Raw genomic sequence first — 20,526 nt, 5'->3', positions numbered from 1 at the left:
AAGGAATAATGAATGAAAATTTGCCAAGTTTGCCTGAGGCTCTGCAACAACCAAGAGGGTTGAGATGGGGAGGGGACATATGTATACCTATAGCTGATTCATGTTGATGTTTGGCAGAAACCAACACAATTCTGTAAAGCAATTATCCTTCAATTCAAAAATAAATAAATTAAAATTTCTTTTAAAAAAGAAAATTTGCCAAGTTTGTCAAAAGACACAAAAACAGAGATTTAAGAAGCCAGGGAAACCCAAAGAAGAATAAAGATACATAAATCCACACCAAGACACATCAAAGTCACACTTCTGTTACTTAAGTACACAAAAAGATACAATGATACTATAGATAACCCTAAAAGGAATTCTAAAAAGTGTTCAAGTAATCTCCAAGAAGGCAGGAAGGAAAAAACAGACAAAATGAAAACACAGAGCAAACAGAAACCAAAAAACAAAATGGCAAACTGAAGCCCTAAGATACAAATAATGAACTGCAAATGGTCTAAATATACCAATTAAAGACAGAGATTGGTAGATGAATTTAGCAATCCCACTGCTGGGCATACACACCGAGGAAACCAGAATTGAAAGAGACATGTGTACCCCAATGTTCATCACAGCACTGTTTATAATAGCCAGGACAGGGAAGCAACCTAGATGTCCATCAGCAGATGAATGGGTAAGAAAGCTGTGGTACATATACACAATGGAGTATTACTCAGCCATTAGAAAGAATACATTTGAATCAGTTCTGATGAGGTGGATGAAACTGGAGCCTATTATACAGAGTGAAGTAAGCCAGAAAGAAAAACACCAATACAATATACTAACGCATATATATGGAATTTAGAAAGATAGTAATGACAACCCTGTATGCGAGACAGCAAAAGAGACACAGACGTATAGAACAGTCTTTGGGACTCTGTGGGAGAGGGAGGGGGGGATGATTTGGGAGAATGGCATTAAAACATGTATAATATCATATAAGAAACGAATCACCAGTCCAGGTTCGATGTAGGATACAGGAAGCTTGGGGCTGGTGCACTGGGATGACCATGAGGGATGGTATGGGGAGGGAGGTGGGAGGGGGGTTCAGGATGGGGAACACATGTACATCTGTGGAGGATGCATGTTGATGTATGGCAAAACCAATACAATATTGTAAAGTAAAGAAAATAAAAAATAAAAAAAAGTGACCTAACTATATGCTATCTACAAGAAACTAATACCCAGCAACAAATCCCCTTTCTTCCAACTTCTCATCCTCACTTTTTGCCCCAGTCATCCCTGAAGCAAAGACTGTCACTTTAACAAGGAGGAGGAGTTGAGTAAAAGCCCAGGTCTGCACATTAAAGTCCATAAATATCACGAGAAAACTATAATGCAAAAAGACACAAAAGTGGAAGCAGTAATCGATTTTATTTTCTTGGGCTCCAAAATCATTGCAGATGGTGACTGTAGCCATGAAACTTAAAGAAGTCTGCTCCCTGGAAGGAAAGCTACAACAAACCTAGACAGCTTGTTAAAAAGCAGAGACATTATTTTGCCAACAAAGGTCCATATAGTCAAAGCATTGGTTTATCCAGTAGTCATGTACAGATGTGAGAGTTGGACCATAAAGAAGGCTCAGCACCAAGGAACTGATGCTTTTGAACTGTGGTGCAGGATAAGACTCTTGAGAGTCCCTTGGACTGCAAGGAGATCAAACCAGTCAATCCTAAAGGAAATCATCCCTGAATATTCATTGGAAGGACTGTTGCTGAAGCTGAAGCTCCAATACTTTGGTCACCTGTTGCGAAGAGCTGACTCATTGGAAAAGGCCCTGACACTGGGAAAGACTGAAGGCAAAAGGAGAAGAGAGCAGCAGAGGATGAGATCGTTAGACAGCATCACTGACTCAATGGACATGAATTTAAGTAAACTCCAGGAGATGATGGAGGACAGAGGAGCCTGGCATGTTGTAGTCCATGGGGTTGCAAAGAGCTGGATATGGCTTAGTGAGTGAAGAGCAACAAGAATGTCCCAATGTTCACAGCAGCACTATTTACAATAGCCATGACATGGAAGCAACCTATATGTCTGTTGACAGATTAATGCATAAAGAAGTTTTGGTATACATATACAATGGAATATTACCTAGCCATAAAAATGAATGAATCTGAGTTAGTTGTCATGAGGCAGATGAACCTAGAACCTGTCAAACAGAGTGAAGTAGGTCAGAAAGAGAAAAACAAATACCATATATTAAAGCATATATACGAAATGTAGAAAAATGGTATTGATGAACCTTTGCTGGGCAGGAACAGAGTCACCCACATAGAGAGTGAATCTATAGATACAGTGGGGGAAAGAAAGGATGAGACAAATTGAGACAGTATCATTGACATATACCACGTGTAAAATAGTTGTGGGAAGCACCTATACAGCACAGGCAACTTAGCTCAGTGCTCTGTGATGACCTAGAGGGCTGGGATGGTGAGTTGGGTAGGAGAGAGGCTCAAGAGGGAGGCGACATATGTATACTGATAGCTGATTCGCATTGTTGTACAGCAGAATTAACACAGCGTTGTAAAGTAATTATCATCCAATGAAAAGAAAAGTTCACCTAGCTCAGCAAAGCAGGGAGGTCAAATAGTTTCTCTATGGTTTGAAGAAGCAAGTTAATTATTAGCCTAATACCTGGCATGCAGTAGATGCTAAATAGACATTCTTAAATTTTAAAAAGGATAAGCCAAAGATTAGGATAAAATATTTATAACCCTGTATCTGTCAAAGAACTCATAGCCAGAATATAAAAAGAATTCTTAAAATGCAACAGTATGAAGACAAACAATTCAATTAGAAAATGTACAAAAGACATGAAAAGACATTTTACCAAAGAAGAGAATCAGATGGAAAATAAGCAAATGAAGACACTAAATATCAGTCATTAGGGGAATGCAGACTAAAACCACAATAAGATATTATTACACACCTACTAAAATGTCTAAAATAGAAAATAGCAACAACTTCAAATGGTAGTAAGAATGTGGAGAAACTGAATTACTAATACATTGTGTGGGAATGGAAAAAAAGGCATAATCACTCTGGAATGTCTTGGTAGTTTCTTTAAAAATTAAACATGCAATTATAGTAAGACCCAGTAAGTGCACTTGTGGTGATTTACCCCAGAAAAATGAAAACTTATGTTCACACAAAAACCTGTTTATGCATGTTTATATAGCAGCTTTATCTGTATTAAGCAAAGGCTGGGTAACATGCAGGTGTGCTTCAAGAGAGACAAACTGTGGTACATCCTAACCATGGACTGTTACCCAGCAGTAAAAATAAATGATTAATATATGCAACAACCTGGATGAATCTCCAGAGAGTTATGCTACATGAAAAATCAATCCCAATGGTTATATAATGCATAATTTCACTTATATTACATTCTATCAAAGGACAAAATTACAGAAATCATAAAGAGATTAGTGCTTGCCACAGGTTGAGAGTGGGAGTGAGAAGGAAGAGAGTATAGCTATTAAAGGATTAAAAGACAACATGAAAGATACAGAAATGTTCTGTATCTTGATTTTACTACTGTCATTATCCTGGTCATACTATATCTTTGAAAGATATTACCACCAGGGGAAGATGGTGAGAAAGGCACATGAGATTGCTCTATATAAATTCTTACAACTGTATTTTCATCATAATTATCTCAAAGTAAAAGTTTAACAGCAACAAGAAAATCTGGCTGTAATATAGAATTAACTGTCATCTATCTTGGATGATTTAATCATTTCCCTTCCTGGAGGCAAAACTTAGCTCAAGTGAGGGTTTCTCTGGCAGCATAGTAAAGAATCCACCTGCCAATGCAGGGGACACAGGTTCAATCCCTGGTCTGGGACGATTCCACATGCTGCAGCACAACTAAGCCTTTGTACCACAATTACTGAAGCCCACATATCTAGAGCCTGTGGTCTGCAATGAGAAGCCACCGCAATGAGAAGCCTGCATAGAGCAACAAGAAAATAGCCCCCACTCACTGCAACTAGAGAAAACCTATGCACAGCAATGAAGACCCAGCACAGTCAAAAATAAATGACCAGTTTGAAGATGACATGATACTGTGCATCATTTCAGTTCAGTTCAGTCACTCAGTCATGTCCGACTCTTTACAACCCCATGGACAGCAGCACACCAGGCCTCCCTGTCCATCACCAACTCCCGGAGTTTACTCAAACTCATGTCCATTGAGTCGGTGATGCCATCCAACCATCTCATTCTCTGTTATCCCCTTTTCCTCCCACCTTCAATCCTTCCCAGCATCAGGATCTTTTCAAATGAGTCAGTTCTAATCAGGTGGCCAAAGTACTGGAATTTCAGCTACAACATCAGTCCTTCCAATGAATATTCAGGACTGAGTTCCTTTAGGATGGACTGGTTGGATCTCATTGCAGTCCAAGGGACTCTCAAGAGTCTTCCTCAACACCACAATTCAAAAGCATCAATTCTTCAGTGCTCAGCTTTCTTTATAGTCCAACTCTCACATCCATACATGACTATTGGAAAAACCATAGCTGTGACTAGACTGACCTTTGTTGGCAAAGTACTGTCACTGCTTTTTAATATGCTGTCTAGGTTGGTCATAACTTTTCTTCCAAGAAGCAAGCATCTTTTAATTTCATGGCTGCAGTCACCATCTGCAGTGATTTTGGAGCCTCCCAAAATAAAGTCTCTGACTATTTTCACTGTTTCCCCATGTATTTGCCATGAAGTGATGGGACCAGATGCCATGATCTTCGTTTTCTGAATGTTGAGCTTTAAGCCAACTTTTCCAGTCTCCTCTTGCACTTTCATCAAGAGGCTTTTGAGTTCCTCTTCACTTTCTGCCACAAGGGTGGTGTCATTTGCATATCTGAGGTTATTGATATTTCTCCTAGCAATCTTGATTCCAGCTTGTGCTTCATCCAGCCTAGTGTTTCTCACTATGTACTCTGCATGTAAGTTAAATAAGCAGGGTGACAATATACAGCCTTGACGTACTCCTTTCCCTATTTGAAACCAGTCTGTTGTTCCATGTCCAGTTCTAACTGTTGCTTCCTGGCCTGCATAAAGATTTCTCAGGCGGCAGGTCAGGTGGTCTGTTATTCCCATCTCTTTCAGAATTTTCTACAGTTTGCTGTGACCCACACAGTCAAAGGCTTTGGCATGGTCAATAAAGCATATGTTTTTCTGGAACTCTCTTGCTTTTTCGATGATCCAGCGGATGTTGGCAATTTGATCTCTGGTTCCTCTGCCTTTTCTAAAACCAGCTTGAATATGTGGAATTTCACAGTTCACCTACTGTGAAAAACTATATGAAAACTGAAAAGCTATAGGAAATTAGCTTACTATAAAATTAGAATACTTCCTAATGCTATACACAAAGATAAATTCAAAATGGATTAAAGACCTGAATGTAAGACCAGAAACTATAAAACTCTTAAGAGGAAAACACAGGCAGAACACTCGATGAAATAAATCAAAGCAAGATCTTCTATGACCAACCTCCTAGAGTAATGGAAATAAAGGCAAATATAAACAGATGAGACCTAATTAAACTTAAAAGTTTTTGCAAAGCAAAGGAAACTACAAGGTGAAAAGACAACCCTCAGAATGGGAGGAAGTAATAGCAAAGGAAACAACTGACAAAGAATTAATTTCCAAAATATACAAGCATCTCATGTAACTCAATATCAGAAAAACAAACAACCCAATCCAATCCTTTTTAGGGAAAAAGACCTAAACAGACATTTCTCTAAAGAAGATACATAGATGGCTAACAAACACATGAAAAGATGCTAGCACAACATCACTCATTACTAGAGAAATGCATATCAAAACGGCTGTGAGATACTACCTCATACCAGTCAGAATGGCCATCATCAAAAAGTCTACAAACAATAAATGCAAGACAGGGTCTGGAGAAGAGGGAACCCTCTTGCATTGCCAGTGGGAATTGATACAGCCACTATGGAAGATGGTTTGGAGATTTCTTAAAAGGAATAAAACCACCATATGACCCAGCAATCCCACTACTAGGCATATACCCTGAGGAAACCAAAACTGAAAAAGACACATGTACCCCAATGTTCACTGCAGCACTATTAATAATAGCTATAACATGGAAGCAACCTAGATGTCCACTGACAGATAAATGGATAAAGAAGCTGTGGTATATATATGTACTAGACAGTATATTAAAAAGCAGAGACATTAGTTTACTGATAAAGGTCTGTATAGTCAAAGCTTTGGTTTTTCTAGTAGTCATGTATGGATGTAAGAGTTGGACCATAAAGAAAGCTGGATGCTGAAGAATTGATGCTTTTGTACTGTGGTGTTGGAGAAGACTCTTCAGAGTCCCTTGGACTGAAAGGAGATCCAACCAGACCATCCTAAAGGAACTCAGTCCTGAATATTCATTGGAAGGACTGATGCTGAAGCTAAAACTCCAATACTTTGGCCACCTGATGCGAAGAACCAACTCACTGAAAAAGACCCTGATGCTTGGAAAGATCGAAGGCTGGAGGAGAAGGGGACAACAGAGGATGAGATGATTGGATGGCATCACCGACTCAACGGACACGATTTTTGAAATGTGAAAGCTCAGGGAATTGGTGATGAACACAGAAGCCTGGCGTGCTGCAGTCCATGGGGTCACAAAGAGCTGGACACAAATGAGCAACTGAACTGAACTGACTATATTTATATATATAGTAACACATTTTATGTTAAATATATATAATATTATAATAGTCTTTTAAAAATGACATAGATTAAATTTAATCATAAGGGGTATAGAATATGACTTTTTAATCACTGAGTTAAAATTCATGTATATCTATTTGCATACTACATATTTCAAATAAGGCTTCCTCTCAAAATTTTTATAATTGTATTTCATAGACTTACCTGCTCTTATCAGTCTTAATTCTTTTAACGGTCAGTTTCCAAGTAACAAATAATTTATTAATTCTGAAAAGAAAAACACTTCTTAATTCTATATTCGTAAATCAGTACTAACAAAATAGATGAATAATTTAGTAAAGTCTTAGTAATACTAGAAAATTCCCTAGAAAACGTTTCATTCATCCTGAGCTACCTAAAGGAAATATTAAACCGTATCACCTTTTTCCCAACCTATCAATAGAATACAGAGCACAAAGCAAATTAAGTTATTAAACTTCCCATAGATACATAATTAATTTAGTTCCAATATTCAAATAAGTATAAAACCTGTAAAACTACTATTTTCATTATAGATTCATTTGGTTACTAGTTTTAAAAGAGAATCATACTTCAAGAAGAGTCAAAGGAGTCAAGATGGAGGAGTAAGAGGATGCAGAGTTCACCTTTCGCCACAAACGAATCAAGAATATATTTACAAATGAAACAGTTCTCACAGAGCATTTACTTAACACTACCTCACTCCAGTACTCTTGCCTGGAAAATCCCATGGATGGAGGAGCCTGGTGGGCTGCAGTCCATGGAGTCGCTAAGAGTCGGACACGACTGAGCGACTTCACTTTCACTTTTCACTTTGATGCATTGGAGAAGGAAATGGCAACCCACTCCAGTGTTCTTGCCTGGAGAATCCCAGGGACGGGGGAGCCTGGTGGGCTGCCGTCTCTGAGGTCACATAGAGTCAGACACGACTGAGGCGACTTAGCAGCAGCAGCAGCAGCAGAGGACCTCAGACACCTAAAGGGACAAGAAAGATCCCCACGTAACTGGGTAAGACAAAGGAAAGAAGAAGGGAAAAGGAAAAGGAGGGGAAGTGGATTGGGACCTGTGCTCCTGGGGGGAGCTGAAGGAAAGAAGAGGTTTCAGCATGCAAGAAAGCCCTCTTACTGGTGGGGAGATCAGCTAGGACAGCTTTGAGGGCTGGGAGGAGAGCACAGCAACCAGTCTGTGGTGGCAGAACAGAGTGAAACCTACACAGGTTGGAGCCACAGCTCTGCGTGCCCCAGCCTGAGACATGTGTCTGCCAGTGCAGACAAAGCATAGGTACTGGACTGTGGGGTTTGATGAGCAGACCTCAGGAAAGGACTGCTGTTGGCTGTGAGGAGACAGTCAAAGGGGTGGGGGAGAGTAGCTCTTCAACCAGAAATGCTCACGCAGAAAGAAAGCCTGTAGAGCCACAGAAGTGAGGTGCCATTGCTGAATGAAGCACAAAGTGTGAGGCTGCCATTGCAGCCCCTCTTCCCATGCACCAGCCCCTGCCTCCCTGGACACTAGAAAAGGATCCTGCCAGGGCTGGCTCTCTTTGTGCTTGTGACTGCCATCTCCCCCACCCCCTGCCCCTGCACTCCACTGCCACTGGCAGGCTCAGATGCTCCAGGGAAGTCTGAGGCACAGATGCCCGTAGGTGGTCCTCATGCAGAAGTGGGGCTGAAACCACAGCTGAGACATAGGAGCTGTGAAACTAAGGAAAATGAGCTGAAACCTCTCCTTACAACAGTACAGATAGCACATTTACACACCTGTGACAGGTTTTATAAACTCAGCACCTGCGGAACATCTGAATGATCAACAAGTGATCCCATAATACACAGAAATCTCCTGTATTCCTATACACTAACAAAACCTATCAGAAAATGAAATTAAGAAAACAATCCCATTTATCATTACATCAAGGCTTCCCAGGTGGCTCAGCAGTAAAGAATCCACCTGCAGGAGATGGTTTCAATGTCTGGGTCAGGAAGATCCCCTGGAGGAGGAAATGGCAACCCACTCCAGTATTCTTTCATGGAAAATCCCATGGATGATAGAGGAGCCTGGCAGGCTATAGTCCATGTGGTTGTGAAGAATCAGACACAATTAAGTGAGCATGCACACACCATTGCATCAAAAAGAATAAAACACCAAGAAGATACCAACTGAAGGAGGCAAAAGACCTGTACTCTAAAACTATAAGAAGCTAATGAAAGAAACTGAAGATGACACAGACAGAAAGACATACTGTGCCCCTGAATTGGAAGAATCAACACTGTCAAAATGACTATAATACCCAAGGTAATCTACAGATTCAATGCAATCTCTACCAAATTACCAATGGCATTTTTTATAAAACTAGAACAAACATTTTTTTTATTTGTATGGAAACACAAAAAACCCCCAAAAGCAACATAAGCTTGAGAAAAAAAGAACAGAGCTGGAGGACTCAGGCTCCCTGACTTTACACTATACTATTATACAAAACTACAATATTCAAAATAGTATGGTATTGGCACAAATATAGAAACATAGATTAGTGGAACAGCATAAAGAGCTCAGAAATAAATTCAAGTACTCAAAGTCAATTAATCTATAATAAAGAGGCAAGAATTTATAATGCAGAAAAGATAGACTCTTCAATAAGTGATACTCAGCAAATTGGACAGCTGCATGTAAAAGAAATAAATTAGAACATTTTCTAACACCATATACAAATATAATGGATTAAAGAACTAATGTTAAGACCTTATACCATAGAACTACCAGAGGAAAAGAAGACATAAACAAGACATTCTTTGACAGAAATTACAGCAATTTCTTTTAGATACACCTCCTAAAGAAAAGGAAATAAAAGCAAAAGTAAACAGATGAGATCTAATTAAACTTAAAAGGTTTTGCACAGCAAAGGAAACCACTGACAAAACAAAAGGACAACCTACTGAATGGGAGAAAATATTTGCCAATGATATGACCAATCAAGGAATTTAATATCCAACATATATAAACAACTATACATCTCAACATCAAAGAAAAGATTAAAAAATGGGCAAAAGAACACTTTTCCAAAAAGGAAATGCAGACAGCCAATGGGTACATGAAAAGATGCTCAACATTGCTAATGATCAGGGAACTGCAAATCAAAAACACAATGAGATTTTTACCTCATATCTGTCAGAAGTGCTATCATCAAAAACAACAAGTGGAACAAATGTTGGCAAGGATATGGAGAAAAGAGAGCCCTTGTACACTGTTTATGGGAATGTAAATTAATACAATCACCATGGAAAAGTGTGGAGGTCCCTCAAAACAGTAAAAATAGATCTACCACATGACCACTCTTGATTACATATCCAAAAAAAAACAAAAACACTAATTCAGCAAGATACAGGCACCTCAATGTTCATAGCAGCATTATTTACAATTGTGAAATTATGGCAGCAAACTCAGGGTCCATCAACAGATGAATGGATAAAAAGATGTGGATTACACTTACACACACACACACACACACACAATGGACTACTACTCAGTCATAAAAAGGTATTAAATTTTGTCATTTGCAGCAACACGCATGGTCTGGAAGCCATTAAGCTACATAAAATGTCAAACAAAGAAAGACAAATACTCTATAATATCACTTATATGTGGAATCTATATAACCCAGTAGTGAATATAACAAAAAAGAAGACGACTCACAGGTACAGAAATGAACTATATGAACTACTGGCTACCAGTAGGGAGGTAGCAATATAGGGGTTGGGGAGTAGAGGTAAAAGCTATCGCATGTAAGATAGGCTCAAGATGTACTTACTGTACAATACTGAGAACACAGTCAATATTTTTAACAATTGTAAATGGAAAACAATCTTTAAAAATTGCATAAAAATATAAGATTTTAAAAATTTAAGATAATACATGTCATTTTGATATTATTTAATCCTTATGTTTTTAAAATATGCATTGGTACTTTTAAAAGCTCAAAGAATCTACATCAAAAGGAATGGAAGTTTCCCTGATGATTATTCATCATCCTTAGTTTTCACACATGAAATAAACATGCTCAATTGTTAAAAAATTTCCCTTAACTTCTCTAAATGAACACTGCCACCTATTTTATGCACTTGTGAAACTGTCTAGTGCTTTATCACAATCTCAGTAGTTTTTCCATCTTGATGAAAACAGTCATTCTTAAACAAACACTGAAATGTGATTCTTATTTGTCAAAGTGAGATTCCTGATGTAGTTGATGAGTCAGTGGGGAGGCAAAATGGCAGGGCTAAGACTGCCCAGGAGACAAATAGCCAGCCAGTCTTAGTGACATCATTAGCTGATTTTGAATCAAAGAAGACAGACGGGAGCTATTCGAGCAGTTCAAAAAGAATCTGGTGATGTCGTTTAAATAGAAATGACACCTGGAAATCAGAAATGGCCTGAGGCCCTGGAAAGCCAAAATGCTTCAGACAAATCTAGCAACTTGACCTTAAATCAGGCTCCAAAGACACATAAACAAGATCTTACCTCACTCTAATCCAGACACATAGAGTCATGGTACCTCAGGATGCTAGAAGACACCTGGAAACCCAGATGAATCATAGGGGAACCCACTGATGGTATAATGAGTATATGCACCAAGCCATAGAAATTAATACTTCAGAAAGTTTCATGAGGTAAAAAGGCAATAATGATGCTAAAGTCATCATTGCACTGTATATACAGCATCACCAGCCTAAGTCATTACTGTTTTCATATTTATCTTTTTTTTCTATTTGAAACATAACTTATTACAGTATTAGTGGTAAATATGTTAAAAATCAAAATAAAAAAATCAAATGAACCCAGAAGTTTAAAGTTGACTAAAACTTAACATATTTTTCTTAACATCAATAAAGAAAACCAATCATTTTGACTGTGGACTTATTGATGCCAAATGTCATATAAAAAGATGATTCTTATCCCAGTTCCAACTGGATATCCAAATTCTAATCAATGAAACTTATTTAGGGCATAATAGACCCTGAGAACTTATTACAAGGCAAGGATAACAGTAATGGAGAAGGAAATGGCAACCCACTCCAGTATTCTTGCCTGGAGAATCCCATTCACAGAGGAACCTGATGGGTTGCAGAGAGTCAGACTCAACTTAGCGACTAAACAACAAGGATAACAGTGGAAACTTCAAGATTACAGTTTAAATAAATAGATATAGAAAGTAATGTCCCAGATAATATCATAAACTAATAAATCTAGAATCAGAAACTTCTAGCTTCACTAATAGTACCTAATACAGGGAAGTAACTATTACACATATTCTTGAAAAGAAGCTTCTCAGAATTGTTAATCATCTCCACTGTATGTGCCTTCGGTTCCAAACAGTAACAAAATCAGCTTCATTTTCTGCCAACCTCTTCAGTGCTTCAGGGACAGCATTACTACCTTTGATTATACATTAAACTTATTCCTGACTAAAAAGTGTTGAACTTGCTATATTGTCTGCCTGGAACTCCTTTCTCTCAAGACCCCACATGGATGTCTCCTCTACACCACATAGAGGTCTCTACTTAAAAACATCTCTGACAATCTTATCTAAAGTAGTAACACACATATACACACACATCTCTGTTTTATTATCTTTCTAGTCCTTATCACTATCTGAAATTATCTTACTTATTCAATATCTATCTTTCTTCATTAGAATATAAATTCTATAGGTAAAGAGACATTGCATAATTTTCCCCAGGTGGATCTCCAGTGCCCAAAACAGAAAAACAGAGCAAATACATAATAAATACTTGTTCACTACATGACTAACTTCTCTGCCATAAGATCCATTCACTTCTCTTACTGAAAAGTTACCAGGTTCTTAGTTATTTCAACTATTTACTATATTAAGTGTAGCTATTTAAAATATTATCTATTTATTTCCTTAGCACACAGTAAAATGCACAAAAAGGAAAACATTAAGGATGAAACAAAATTTTATAAAACTAGGTTTCAGTTCAGTCGCTCAGTCGTGTCCGACTCTTTGCGACCCCATGAACTGCAGCACGTCAGTCCTCCCTGTCCATCACCAACTCCCAGAGTTCACTCAAAGTCATGTCCACTGAGTCAGTGTGATGCCATCCAGCCATCACCGACTTGATGATCAGCCTCTGTCATTCCCTTCTCCTCCTGCCCCCAATCCCTCCCAGCATCATAGTCTTTTCCAATGAGTCAACTCTTCTTATGAGGTGGCCAAAGTACTGGAGTTTCAGCTTTAGCATCATTCCTTCCAAAGAACACCCAGGACTGATCTCCTTTATAATGGACTGGTTGGATCTCCTTGCAGTCCAAGGAACTCTCAAGAGTCTTCGCCAATACCACAGTTCAAAAGCATCAATTCTTCAGCGCTGAGCTTTCTTTATAGTCCAACTCTCACATCCATACATGACTACTGGAAAAACCATAGCCTTGACTAGATGGACCTTTGTTGGCAAAGTAATGTCTCTGCTTTTTAATATGCTATCTAGGTTGGTCATAACTTTCCTTCCAAGGAGTAAGCGCCTTTTAATTTCATGGCTGCAACCACCATCTGTGGTGATTTTGGAGCCCAGAAAAATGAAGTCTGACACTGTTTCCCCATCTATTTCCCATGAAGTCATGGGACCAGATGCCATGATCTTAGTTTTCTGAATGTTGAGCTTTAAGCCAACTTTTTCACTCTCCTCTTTCACTTTCATCAAGAGGCTTTTTAGTTGCTCTTCACTTTCTGCGGTAAGGGTGGTGTCATCTGCATATCTGAGGTTATTGATATTTCTCCTGGCAATCTTGATTCAGCTTGTTCTTCTTCCAGCCCAGCGTTTCTCATGATGTACTCTGCATATAAGTTAAATAAGCAGGGTGACAATATACAGCCTTGACGTACTCCTTTTTCTATTTGGAACCAGTCTGTTGTTCCATGTCCAGTTCTGTTGCCGGGTATACACACTGAAAAATCAGCATTCTGGGACTACTTTGTGAAAGTAGTACTATTCTGTTCAAAGAGCCTCAGGAATCCTGATACTATGTAATGTAATATGTAATTTAATGTAACTAGTTGTTGCTCAGTCACTTAGTTGTTTCTATTTGTGATCCCATGGACTGCAGCATGCCAGGCTTCCCTGTCCTTCACATCTCTCAGAGCTTGCTCAAACTCGTGTCCATTGAGTCGGTGATGCCATCCAACTATCTTGTCCTCTTTTATTTCCTTCTCCTCCTGCCTTCTATCTTTCCCAGCATTAGGGTCTTTTCCAATAAGCTGGCTCTTCTCATCAGGTGGCTAAATTATTGAAACTTCAGCTTAGCTACAGTGCTTCCAATGAATATTCAGGGTTGATCTCCTTTAGGATAGACTGGTTTGATCTCCCTTACTCTCAAGAGTCTTCTCCAGTACCACAGTTCGAAAGCATCAATTCTTCAGCGCTCAGCCTTCTTGATGGTCCAACTCTCACATCTATACATGACTACTGGAAAAACCATAGCTTTGACTATACAGACTTTTGTTGCCAAAGTAAAATCTCTGCTTTTTCATATGCTGTCTAGGTTTGTCATGGAGCTTCCCTGGTGGCTCACACCATAATCTCCCTGCAATGCAAGAGACCCAGGTTCGATCCCTGGGTTGGGACAATACCCTGGAGAAGGAAATGGCAACCTACTTCAGTATTCTTGCCTGGAGAATCCCATGGATGGAGAAGCCTGGTGGGCCCATAGAGTTGCAGAGAGTTGTACATGACTGAAGTGACTTTGCATGCAGCTGGTTTGTCATTGCCTTTCTTCCAAGCTATCACTGGAGCTATCACTGGAGAAGGGAATGGCAAACTACTTCAGCATTCTTGTCTTGAGGACCCCATGAACAGTATGAAAAGGCAAAAAGATATAACACTGAAAAATGAACTCCCCAAGTTGGTAGGTGCCCAATATGCTACTGGAGAAGAGAGGAAAAACAGCTCCAGAAGGAATGAAAATGCTGAGCCAAAGCCAAAACAACGACCAGTTGTGGATGCATCTGGTGGTGAAAGTAAAACCGGATGCTGTAAAGAACATATTGCATAGGAACCTACAAGGTTATATCCATGAATCAAGGTAAACTGGAAGTGGTCAAACAGAAGATGGCAAGAGTGAAGACTGACATTTTAGCAATCAGTGAATTAAAATGGACCGGAATGGGTAAATTTAATTCAGGTGACCATTATATTTACTACTGTGGGCAAGAATCCCTTAGAAGAAATGGAGAAGCCCTCAGAGTCAACAAGAAAGTCCAAAATGCAGTACTTGGGTGCAATCTTAAAAACAACAGAATGATCTCTGTTCATTTCCAAGGCAAACTATTCAGTATCAAAGTAATTCAAGTCTATGCCTCAACCACTAATGTTGAAGAAGCTGAACAGTTCTATGAAGACCTATAAGATCTTCTAGAACTAACACCAAAAAAAGATGTCCTTTTCATCATAGGGGACTGGAATGCAAAAGTAGGAAGTCAAGAGATACCTGAAGTAACATGAAAGCTTGGCCTTGGAGTACAAAATGAAGCAGGGCAAAGGCTAACAAAGTTTTGGTAAGAGAATGCACTGGTCATAGCAGACATCCTCTTCCAACAACACAAGAGAAGACTCTACACATGGACATCACCAGATGGTCAATACCAAAATCAGACTGATTATATTCTTTGCAGCCGAAGACGGAGAAGCTCTATACGACAGTCAGCAAAAACAAGACCCAGAGCTGACTGTGCTCAGATCATGAATTCCTAATTGCAAAATTCAGACTACAACTGAAGTAAGTAGGGAAAACCACCAGGCCATTCAGGTATGACCTAAATCAAATCCCTTATGATTATACAGTGGAAGTGACAAATAGATTCAAGGGATTAGATCTGACAGAGTGCCTGAAGAACTATGGACAGAGGTTCGTAACAATGCACAGGAGGCCCTGATCAAAACCATCCTCAAGATAAAGAAATGCAAAACGATTGCCTGAGGAGGCCTTACAATTAGCTGAGAAAAGAAGAGAAGCTAAAGGCAAAGGAGAAAAGGAAATATATACCCATTTGAATGCAGTGTTCCGAAGAACAGCAAGGAGAGACAAGAAAGCTTTCCTAAGTGAAAAATATCAAAGAAATAGAGAAAAACAATAGAAAGACTAGAGAACACTTCAAGAAAATTAGCGATACCACGGGAACATTTCATGCAAAGATGGGTACAATAAAGGAGAGAGATGGTATGGACCTAACAGAAGCAGAAGATACTGAGAAGAGGTGGCAACAATACACAGAAGAACTATACATAAAAGAGCTTAATGACCCAGATATCCATGATGGTGTGAGCACTCACCTAGAGCCAGACATCCTGGAGTGTGAAGTCAAGTGGGCCCTAGGAAGCACTACTACAAACAAAGCTAGTGGAGGTGATAGAATTCCAGCTGAGCTATTTCAAATCCTAAAAGATGCTGCTGCTGAAGTGCTGCACTCAATATGCCAGCAAATTTGGAAAACTCAGCAGTGGCCACAGGACTGGAAAAGGTTTTCATTCCAATCCCAAAGAAGGGCAATGCCAAATGTAACTTGTAACTACATAAATTTTTAAATGACCTTAAATTAAAAAGCTCTCCACCTCCCTAATTCTGTTTTACTTTCCTTTATACCATTTCGTCTCCACCTGACATGTTACGTTTTCATGTGTTCTTTTTATTATTTCTCACGCACTATAATCTGGGATTCCCTGGTGACTCAAGACAGTAAAGAATTTGCCTCCAATGTGGGAGACCCAGGTTGGATCCATCAGTTGGGAAGATCCCCTGGGGAAAGGAATGACAACTCACTCCAGTATTCTTCCCTGGAGAATTCCATGGAAGAGGAGCCCAGAGGGCTACAGTCCATGGAGTCACAAAGAGTCATACATGACTAGCGACTAACACAAATACACACACACTATAATCTACATTCTTTTGAGAGTAAGACAATTCCTTGGTTTGTTCAATACATTATTCCCAGCATCTAGAATAATGTCTGGTTCTTAGCAGACTTTCATAAATATTCATTTAATGAATAAATGCATGAAAATCAAAAGGTAAGTTAATTATAATTTAAGTTTGCTTGAATATAAAATATCTTTTTCTTAAAGTATTTATCCAAAAAGGTTAAGAGTTTTAATACTTAAATGAGTACATTTCTCTTATCTAAAAAATTGTTATGATATACACTATTTCCTCTGTAATTCCCCATGTATATTGCATTACTGTAGTAGAACCCAGATGTTATCCAGGCAATTGCAATTTCACCAGGATCACACTACAAATAATTGGTTTCATGTTCATTCATCTCACCGAAAATTGCAAAATATCTTGAATTGCTGTAATAAATAGTAACATCTTCTTTCTAGTAGCCATTCCAAAGTAGGTATAAGTTCTATTTCTTCTTCACCACCTATTTTAGTAACCTGCATATATAAAGGACAAAACATGACTCAACTTTCTTAAAAAACCATGCACTATATTCAGGAAATTACAAAAAGCTGTATTTGGCTCATAGCTAGTTGCCTTTATAGTAAGCTTTTTCTGTAACTGACCTCTGCCACTTCATCTACACTCAAACTTGATTTCCCTTCACAAATAACCATTACTTTGAATCTCATAATTTTTACATTTTCTATAAAATATTTATGAACTTAATTTTAACTACATGGATGCAACAGTTTCTAAGTGCATAATAATCCCAATCTCCAGATAATCCCATTTGGACATTCAAAAAACAAGATATGCTTCCTCTCTTCCCAAGAGTATCTCTCCCCCATCTAAATGTAATATTTTCTTAAATTTCTTTCATAAATAAAAGTTGCCTATATCAACACATATGCATTTATATGCATGTTTTTATTTATTTAGAAGTTGTTCATTCCACTTTCAATTGATAATACATGTTTGAGGTATTTCCATATCTGCACAGTCTACTACTTCATTTACATTTACATGCCCATGTACATCTAAGAGTTTAGTTAGGAGAATGAAAGGGCAGAAAAAGTCAGATAGACATTAAACAAATGATGGAAACAAATTAATTGTGTACTTACAACTTGTGGTAAATATCAAGGTTTTCTCTAAGAGTATAATATGGAAATTTCTAGATCTGGGAATGAAGTTTCTGAAAAATCTGAGAAAATACTCTACTTTTATTATTACAATACTTACTATGCCAGCAAATGCCTGTTTTCTAGTTCTTCTTTTAATAAATTACATTAAATATTAAAAAAACACCTGAGAGGTAAAAAAAAATTCTTAAAATTGAATCCTCAAACATAAAATTCTACAAAAAAGAAAAAAAGTCACTATTAAATAACTCGTTCAAGGAGGCTCTTAAACATAAACTGTTACTCAAATGACCAGATTTGTCTGAAACCCCAAAAGATGAATTTGTCTAATTATGTTATAAAATGAATGATTTTTCCATTATGATTCTGAAATTTTTAAAAATCCTTGTAAATATTACCTTTGAGATAAATGAAGCAGTAATAATCCAAAATTCTTTGCAATGTCTAGCTCTGTGGGCAGACACTACGTAAAGATCATATGGATTATAAAGAGCTTTAGAATTTTTTCGAAGGAGGCAATATATAAATTCTCCATCATCTTTCAAAGGTTCCTGAGGTTGAAAAAAATGTAATTAACGTGACCAAATTAAGTAATAAAATGGTTAAACAGATTATTCAATAAGCTGAAACAATTTTAACATAGATTAAAATAAGAAGGGAACCCAAAGTCAATGCTCTGTGACAACCTCGATGGATGGTGTGGGAAAGGAAGTGAGGGGGTGTTCAACAGGGAGGGGACACATGTATACCTACAGTCGATTCATTCTGATGTACGGCAGAAACTATCACAGTACTGTAAAGTAATTATCGTCAAATTAAAAATAAATAAATAAAAAAGAATAGTATCACTGAATGAAGCTAACATGAAATTGTGTCTATGCAAAGCTCAATAAAATCACTCTTCTTAAAGATTGAAGGTATTTAATTTTCATTCTTATAATGTGGTGATAAAACATCCATGAGAATTGATCTATATACTTACTAACGTGCTTATTAACCTGAAGAACTTGATGATACACCTAGTTTTCACATCTCTTAAATTTGAGATTAAAGCTTGATCATTTTAATCTCATTTAAATTGATACAGAAATTAATTAAAAGTTAGGTAATTTGAGAAAAGTCATAAAGTCAGGAAGTAGCAAAGTAAGGATTTGAATGCAACTCTGATTCTAAACCCACATTCTGAGCTATTGCAATATATTAAACATCACTTCCTTACTTACCTGGCATTATTGAGAAATCATTCATTCTACATTAAGAAAAAGTTTTGAAAGAAATTTATTTATTTCAGTTTTGAAACTTTTAACTTTGCTGACAAAAATTCTACATCAAAGTCAATCAGTCTTTTTGAAAAGCTAAATTTTATTATAAAAAGAATTTAGTAACTGAACAATTTCTAACTACTGTAATTTAAAATCTTAGATTCAGTTTTAATTTAAAAAAGGTTTTCTTCCTTGAAGACACTGTTCTTCTCAACTGTCTCAGCTGTTTTTCTTTTTTCTTATTTTGACGTCTGATATAATGTGCTCTTAAAAACCTTAATAAACAACCTTAAAAACTGTAAATAAAATGAAATAATAAACTCTGGGTAATGACTTATATATTACATGAACTTTGTTACAGTTATTTGACTACTTGAGGCATTTCTACTCTAAATTACATCTCCAAAAAGTTAAGATTACTAGAAATTTAGTGTAGATACAATTATTCTAGGTGGATCATATATGTAATTAAATAATCTAATTACAGAAGCAGAATAATAATATGTTCCAATTATTCTTTTTCAATTAAAAACAAGTGTTACTTTTTATATTCTCAATCCTTTCTCCACATACAAATGAAACATATCCTATCAGAGAGTCCATAGAGAGCTTATGATAGTAAACTCATGTACAGCTATGTTTTTTTAAACTACCATGCCCACTATCTGCCAGATACCATGCCACATGCATTATCTCATTGAATTTTCATAGCTCTCTACAGTAAGCACTACTATCTCTACTTCAAGGTCCAAGATACTAAAGCTCAGGGAAGTTAGGAACTTGCCCAAAATAACATAATGAGTGTATAGAGATTCAAAACTAGGTGAATCTGATTCCATCATGCATGTATTTTACATTAATGCTGCCTCTGAATAATAATCAAAAGACCATTTATCCTCATGGGAACATTCTAGAGCAGAGATGTATACCTGTGGCGGATTCATTTTGATATTTGGCAAAACTAATACAATTATGTAAAGTTTAAAAATAAAATAAAATTAAAAAAATAAATAAATTAAAAAAATTTTTAAAAAGTAAATGAAAAAAAAGAAAACTATGGCTAAGTCCAGATGTCCAATTCTTAAATAATTTTTTTTCAGCCATGCTCATTCTATACACTATCGCTACTGTTCCACTATAATGACAGAATTAAGTAACTAGAACAGAAACCATATAGTCTGAAAAGCTTAAAATATTTATTATCTGGGTCTTTCCAAATAAATTTTGCTGACCCTTGGTCTAGAACAGTGGTTCTCAACTGTGCATCAGAATCACCCAGAAAGCTTAATAAAATACAGATGTCTGGGCTCCAACTTTAGAGTTTTAGATTCAGAAGGTCAAGGGTGAAGATGAAAATACATGTTTCTAATATTCTGAAAGCTGTTTCTGATGCTGCTTGCCTGGGGGTTGCACTTTGAGAATTCCTTAAC

General features: G+C 37.4%; 1 protein-coding gene across 1 annotated transcript in view; it reads right to left on the bottom strand.

Annotated features, from left to right (window-relative positions):
* DNAH14 (dynein axonemal heavy chain 14) overlaps positions 1-20,526 on the bottom strand; it is a 376,162-nt gene that overhangs the window by 316,410 nt on the left and 39,226 nt on the right. The window contains exons 5-7 of the mRNA XM_027564099.1: positions 18,233-18,385; positions 17,074-17,186; positions 6,934-6,996 (exon numbers count right to left, since the gene is read on the bottom strand). Of these exons, the coding sequence (XP_027419900.1) occupies positions 6,934-6,996; positions 17,074-17,186; positions 18,233-18,385 (329 nt within the window). The remainder of the gene's footprint in view (positions 1-6,933; positions 6,997-17,073; positions 17,187-18,232; positions 18,386-20,526) is intronic.

The sequence above is a fragment of the Bos indicus x Bos taurus genome, chromosome 16 (assembly GCF_003369695.1).
Source record: "Bos indicus x Bos taurus breed Angus x Brahman F1 hybrid chromosome 16, Bos_hybrid_MaternalHap_v2.0, whole genome shotgun sequence".
NCBI classification, from domain to species: Eukaryota; Metazoa; Chordata; class Mammalia; order Artiodactyla; family Bovidae; genus Bos; species Bos indicus x Bos taurus.
The sequence above is the reverse complement of the archived record's forward strand: the minus strand, read 5'-3'. Positions and strand labels throughout refer to the sequence as shown.